General features: G+C 54.6%; 1 protein-coding gene across 1 annotated transcript in view; it reads left to right on the forward strand.

The window, feature by feature from the left end:
• The window catches only part of CEACAM4 (carcinoembryonic antigen related cell adhesion molecule 4), a 15,968-nt gene extending 11,983 nt beyond the window's left edge, over positions 1 to 3,985 (forward strand). Inside the window, 3 exon segments of the mRNA XM_023518948.1 lie at positions 2,513 to 2,530; positions 3,768 to 3,879; positions 3,882 to 3,985. Of these exon segments, the coding sequence (XP_023374716.1) occupies positions 2,513 to 2,530; positions 3,768 to 3,879; positions 3,882 to 3,985 (234 nt within the window).
• The last annotated feature ends 2,965 nt before the right edge of the window (positions 3,986 to 6,950 follow it).

A 6,950-nucleotide genomic window follows, 5' to 3' on the forward strand; every position in this document is an offset into this window, starting at 1 on the left:
GGATCTGTCCCTCCCGCATTGCCACCACATCTCTAAGTGTCCACCCTACCAAGCTCCCTTTCCCTGGATCAGGAACAAAAATCATAGGCCAGCATGGTGGCTCACGCCTATAATCCCAGCACTCTGGGAGGCCAAGGCAGGTAGATTGCTTGGCTCAGGAGCTCCAGACAGCCTGAGCCACAGCAAGACCCCCATCTCTACTAAGAATAGGAAAACTAGCCCAGTGTTGTCATGGGCGCCTATAGTCCCAGCTACTCAGGAGGCAGGCTGAGGCCGGAGAATTGCTTGACCCCAACAGTTTGAGGTTGCTGTGAGCTACAATGACTCCAGGGCACTCTACCCAGGGTGACAAGTGAGATTGTCTCAAGAAAAATAAAAAAGAAACCAAGAACAAAAATTGTAAGAAATATTAAGAGGTTAAAAAATTCAGTTTGTGGAGACAGAGAGGGCATCATGAGTCTCAGACGAGGTAGGGATGTTGGAATTATCAAAGTACAAATTTTTGTTTTTGTTTTTGTTTTTTGCAGTTTGGGGCCAGGGCTGGGTTTGAACCTGCCACCTCTGGCATATGGGGCCAGTACCTTACTCCTTTGAGCCATAGGCGCCGCTCTCAGAGAACAAATTTAAAACAAATCTGATTAATATGCTGAGGGTTATAATGGGGAAAAGAAGACAGCGCGGGAGAGCCTGGCTGAGGTGAGCAGAGAGATGGACAGTCTGCGTCCTGAGAACCAAAGGAAATGCTGGAGTCAAATACACCATGACACCAGGAGTCCGGGTTGTCGTGAGAATGTTTCTTAGGAAATTAATGAGAGTAAAGCTCTTAGCACAGAGTGGTACCCAGAGCAAGGGCTCAATCCATTAGTGTTACTATTTTGATGAACACGGCTATGAGCATAAAAATCAAGCATGATTCAGTTAAAATTTCATTTGTCACCAATTCTGTGTCTTCCTTGACTTACCGAAGCAATTTAGGGCTCAGATTCTGAATGAGCAGAAAGGGGATGACACCCCCTCTCCCTCAAGTGGATGACAGGATCAGTCAAGGTGTCGGTAAGCTTCTTCCCCTGTGCCTGGCACACGGAAGGCATCTGGAAACAGCCAACGAACATCATTACCCCGGATCAGCACTGACCCGACTGCTCAGGGCCCTCCTCTAACCCCCACACATGAGGGAGAAGAGGAAAAGGGAGGGGGCAGCAGTGGGAGGGAAGGGGCACTCACAGGCACCTGGGCAGGACCAGGGCGGGCTCCGTGTGGAGAAGGTGAGAGTCAGAGCAAGTCCGAGGTTGCACCTGAGAGACGGAGAATGAGGCCTCTGGGAGAGCAGGGAGTCTGTCCTGATGATAACACGAACGGCACAGCATGGTGGCATTTGCTTCCTCCCTAACCACACCCCTTCCTGCAAGGTCCCTGTGGTTTCCCCTGGAGCAGACTTGGGCTCACCTATTTCTTCTTTCAGCAAAAGACAACACCCCAGGCCTCCCTATGGAGGCCATTGCTGGCATCGGGACTGGGGTCCTGGCCAGGAGGCTATGGCCACCATGGTGTGTGTCCTGTTCCTCACAGGGATTGGAAGGTACCAAAGGTTCCCCCTCATCCTCATCCTGTCCCCAGCTGATGCAGGCCAGGACCAAGGAGACCCATCCTGTGTTCTGGGCCTGCCTCTCCTCAATCTCCCTACTCCCCTCCCCTCTCACTCCATCCGGCCCCTCCTGACCAGCTGCTGGCCTTGGGCTTTGTCCTCAGCAGTGTCCTCCTCTCAGATTAGGCACAATTAAGGACAGGACCTGAGTGTGTCCTGGTTCCCTCACAGCAAACCCACAGTGCTGCCTCTGTAAACGGCACCTCCCGATGTTCATTTCAATCCACCCACCCAGCAGGGGCGGCTTGCAGCCTCAGGGGCTGAGAGGGTCCTGGGCACAGTCACACAGTAGAGACTGGGACAGGGCAGGTGCAGCCAGTGACCCCTGATGGAGCACCGGGGCCCCATCAAGATGTCACATCCTGCAGCGTCCTTTATGTCTCTTGCCCAGGCCAGCAGAGATGGAGGACAAGCCATGGACACATTTCAGTGGCCTGAACCAAGGGTCTGGCCACAGCAAGGAGGACCCAAGAGTCCCACAGCTCCCCCAGTGTCCTGCCCATGCGACTGACAGGGCTTTCTCTGTAGGTCCTGGACCCTCCTGCTTAGTCCAGCCCTGGTCTGGGCCCACATCTTCCCCCTGGGCCAGGACACATGTGGATCTCAGGCCTTTCCTCAGCTCCCTCTCCTGCCCCTAGCCCAGGACTGATGAAGAAAGGTCACTGTGCTCATGCTTGGAAATGGGGCCCCCTCTTTGTCCCTGCGAAATGGGGCCCCCTCTTTGTCCCTGCTCTAACTCCAAAATTGTGATTTTTAAGCCTGCCCCCTCACGATTAAGTCTGACCTTTCCTAGGGCCAGTGGCCAGTGTGACCTCAGGGAAGAGCAGTCACCAAAGTCTGTCTGTGGTGAGTGCCCCTTCTGTCCAGGTATGGCCAGCCCCAGAGGCCTGCCCCACAATGTCTACTCCTACCAGACACCCCACTGGGGGCTCTGACCCCTCCCCTGGGGTTCCAAGGAGGAGTCTCAGGAACATCAACATAGGGGACCCTCACTAGGACCCTCACTAGCCGCATCAACCCCGATCTGAGGGCTCTGGGTCATGGGTCACCTCCTCAGCCTCAGTTGTTCGTGTGGCCCCTACAGTGGTGAGAGGTTCTCCACAGAAGACTTCCCCTCCCCCCATTCTTTGGAAGCTGAGGGCCCCCATGCCCTCCTAGAAGAGAGGCCCAGCTCTCCATGCCTGGTGCTATCTCTTGTCTCTGCCCCCAGGCCCTGCTCCCTCTGCCAGCTCCACCCCCTGGGTAAGCCCAGCCCCTTCCCAAGTGGGTCTCAGCTGTGCAGGTTCAGGGCAGGGGGACCGTCCACCCCCAGCATAGATCCCCTCCCTAGGACAAGATCAACCCCACACTGACCAGAAACTGGGGCTCTCCTCAGGACCAGGACCCCACACCCTGTCCTGACCCACCATAAGGAGACCCCAGGAATCCAACAGATGCAGGGTGAGTCCTCAGAGCACCAGTCAGGGTCCCGGGTTAACCAAGATGTGGGGTGAGGACAGGATGGGTACTGCAGTGCTGTGTCCAGGCCAGGAAGCTGATCTCCAGAAGTAGAGCTAGTCACTCCTGAGGGAAAATGACCCAAGGTAGACCCAGGAATGCAAGTCCTGGCTGTCTGAACAGAGAAAAGAACCTTCCAGACTCAGCCTTGGCCTCCATGACATTCCCTCCCTGTCCTATGATCCCCTCTCCATCCCCTGACCCTAGGCTTCCATGACCCTTCCTCCCTGTCCCCTCTATAATCTGTCCCCCTCCCTCCCTATCCCTATGACCTTCCTTCCCTGTCCCCCAACCTCCATGACCCTCCCTTCTGTCCCCTCTCTCTTCCCCTTAGCCCCCCCACCTGACCCCAGGGCCACCATCCCCATCTATGAGGTGAGTGTGAGCCCTCGGTGTTCTGGTCCCACGAGCCCTAGCATACCCAGGATCTGTCCCCAGCCCCCACCTGGCTGAGCTTTGAGATTCATAAAATGGCAGGGAAAATGGGAATGGGGGTGACGAGCAGAAGAGGGAGAGGCCCTGGAGTAGGGACCCCCTGAGCACAGCCAGGCTTAGCACAGAGCAGCCCTGGTGGGCCCAGAGCCCAGGAAACGCCCCACTCCGCTGAGAAGCCTATAGGGGTCAGAGGCCTCTTCCTTCTTCTTACAGGAATTGCTACACCCTGACACAAACGTATACTGCAGGATCGACCACAGACCAGATATAGCCCCTTAGCTTCCTCCAGGAACCACTTCTCTGGCTGATGGAGGGTCCCCTAAGATGCCAGGCCTATGGAGGGGGCAGGACACAAGGCCTGAGGCAGAGTCAGTTGAGTCCTTTTTAGACTCTGGGTCCTGGGGCTGAGGACCTGGGTCCCTCCTGGATATCTAGAGACTGGAACAGGCTTCTTGGGCTCTGGGAAGGCCAGGAGAAGGCCTTCTGTCACCACAGGAAGTGGTGTCCCTGCTTCCAGGGACAATGAATGGGCCTATGGCCCACCAAGGATTCCCTGGAGAGGACTGAATAAAGAGGACCTTCCCCCCATTGGCTCTCTTTCTCCTTGTGGGAACTTATCAGAAGACAGGGAGCTGGGGACTTTCCATGCACCTAGGACCTCCCAGCCTCTCCTTGGTGACATTTGAGAGCAGAGGGTACCAAAAAATCACATCTCACCAGCCCTGCAATACTGCATGGTCATCTCCAGGAACCATTACCTCCTCCCTTTGGTCATCAGCACCTTGGACAGTGACTCGGGGACAACCAACAAGAAACAACCAACAAGACAGCTATTGCAGAGATAATCTGATTCTTCACTAATTCATAAATCTTGAAAGCTTTGCATGTGCCTGGACATGAGTATTATTGGCGCATCCGTTGCAACTCCTGTGGGACTGATTGTTGCAACCAGAGAGTGTGATCTTGGGGAGCCTGCATGCCCACAGCGGCCTCAGTGTGAGTCTCCCTGGCCCTGAGACTCAGGATATTGTCTCTGCCTACAGTGGTGGGAACCTTCTGTGATTAATTTCTGCCTACAATGGTGGGAACCTTCCCTGATTAATTTCTGACATATACTCCCTAGTGGCTGACCTTGGAACCACACCCATCACCCAGCCCAGAGCACCTCTGGTGTGTACCCTGTCCTCATCTGCAGGTGATCCCTTGAGGTTCTCTGCCAGCTCCTCCAGGCTGCCAGGTGTCAGAGACCTTTGCCATTTGTCTTGCCATAGGGCAAAAGATCCTTAGGAAGAATAAGTGAAATCTGTCACCAGCATAGGGCCCAATGTCCCCAGGGGCTGAAAATAATCAGGCTCACAGTCACACTCATCTTCCTCATTCTCAAAATACCCCACCCAGAGGCAACTCTTTTACAGACACAGCCCTACCCTTCCAGAGGCACAGGTCCAGACAGCCCAGTGTCCCTGCGGGTCACACACTCACACTACCCAGGATGCCTAGTGTAAGGGTCCCATGGCTTGGATGGGAACAGACCCCTACTTACATCCTGCATCTAAGCAGGCACCAGCATCCTCTCGGCCCTGTCTTCACTCACGCTCACTGTCTCTGCCCTGGATCAGTCTCCTCATCTCTCCTGGACACTGCCATATCTGTGACAGGTGGGACTGAATCTCTCTCTTAGGACTCCTTCCCACTATGACCATGTGAACTTGCCCAGCCCCATCCGACTGTCCCCTTCACCAGGGGCCTTGTGCTCTGTGTCCCTGGACACCTGTGTGTGCGTCATGCAAACTTCAGAACAATGACAACCACCCAGTTCTGGCGCTCCCAAGGCAAGTGTCCAGTGAGTGTCTCCAGGTGAGACACCTGTAGCTCCACACACCTGAGACTCCCATGTGCAGGGATGTCCTTATGCATCTCCTTCCTCTCCAGAGTCATGGGCACCACAGGCCTCAGACCACCAGCCCCTTCCCCAGACCACAGCCTCACATCTGTGGTGACCTCTGCATAGAGAGGATCAGGGGGGCAGCAGGCTCTAAGAAACCCCCCTCCTGGGTGCTTCCCACAGCCTCACCTGTCCCCATATCAATACCCATGACAGAGACAGATACACATAACACACCTCTGCCCCCACCCAGCCCTCAAGGTCAATCCAGCCTCTTCTCCCTGACTCACAGCTCCCCATGTCTTCCCTCCCCAGCTGCAGCCTGGGTGAGCTCCTTCCTGCTCTTGGTCCATGAAGGAAGGTTCCAGCCTTTCTGTTACTGCCTGGAATGCCTTCCTTCCCCTCCCCTTATGGGCCCAGTCCTAGCCGTCCACCTGCCAAAGTCATCAGCTGCCTCCTCCCCCTCTATCTTCACCGACCTTGCCCAAGGAGGTGCCCGCCCCTCCTAGAACACCCACACTCACTGTCGGCAGAATCACAGGTTCTGCAGGGGTCACCTGTTGGAACCAGAATTCCCAGAGAGACCAGCAGAGGGAGCTGCTAAGGGCACCTCAGGGCTCCTGGCATCTGGTCTACACCAGGGGCATGAAAGGATAAACAGTGGAGAGAGAGGTGGACACAGGGTTACGGGCAGTTTCTACCCACAGAAATATTCCAAGAAAGGTGAGGATGTGAGAGAGGGACATGCTCACACCCTCCTGCAGAGGATGGGTCACTGCTAGTACCCCACTCTTTTTTTTAATTTGAGATAGTCTCACTTTGTTGCCCTCGGTAGAGTGCCATTGTATCACAGCCCACAGCAACTTCAGACTCTTGGGCTCAAGTGATCCTCCTGCCTCAGCCTCCCAAGCAGCTGGGACCACAGGCACCCACCACAATGCCCAGTGAGTTTTTCTTTCTTTCTTTCTTTCTTTTTTTTTTTTAAGAGATGGAGTCTTGCTCTTGCTCAGGCTGGGCTCAAACTCATGATCTCAAGTGATCCACCTGCCTTGTCCTCCCACAGTGCTAGCATTATAGGCGTGAACCACTGTGTGTGGCCCAGTACCCCAGTTCTGAGAGCCTCCCTGAGCTGTGAGCTCTGAGAAGGCAGGAAAGTGCCTTTCCTGTCTCTGCTGAATCCAGGACCAGCCCACAGACCCCACACAAGATGTCCCATAAACTAAATGGGGAATGAGTGAGATCTAGGATCATCACTCCACACAGGAGCGACGAGTACAGGACAGGAACAGTCACTGCAGAGTGGCCTGTCAGTACAAGACAGAAGCAGCCGGAAAGCCCAAAACGCAGTATGAGCATCAGAGTGTAGCCACGCAATGGAATAATTTGGAACCAATTAAAAAACATGACTGGAGCAAATCCTCATGTGTTGATGTAGAAAGTCCCCACCACACATGCTTCCTTATAAAATAATGTCACCAAGCAATAATA

Source organism: Otolemur garnettii, unplaced genomic scaffold, assembly GCF_000181295.1.
Source record: "Otolemur garnettii isolate 467f Iridium unplaced genomic scaffold, OtoGar3 scaffold00152, whole genome shotgun sequence".
NCBI lineage: Eukaryota > Metazoa > Chordata > Mammalia > Primates > Galagidae > Otolemur > Otolemur garnettii.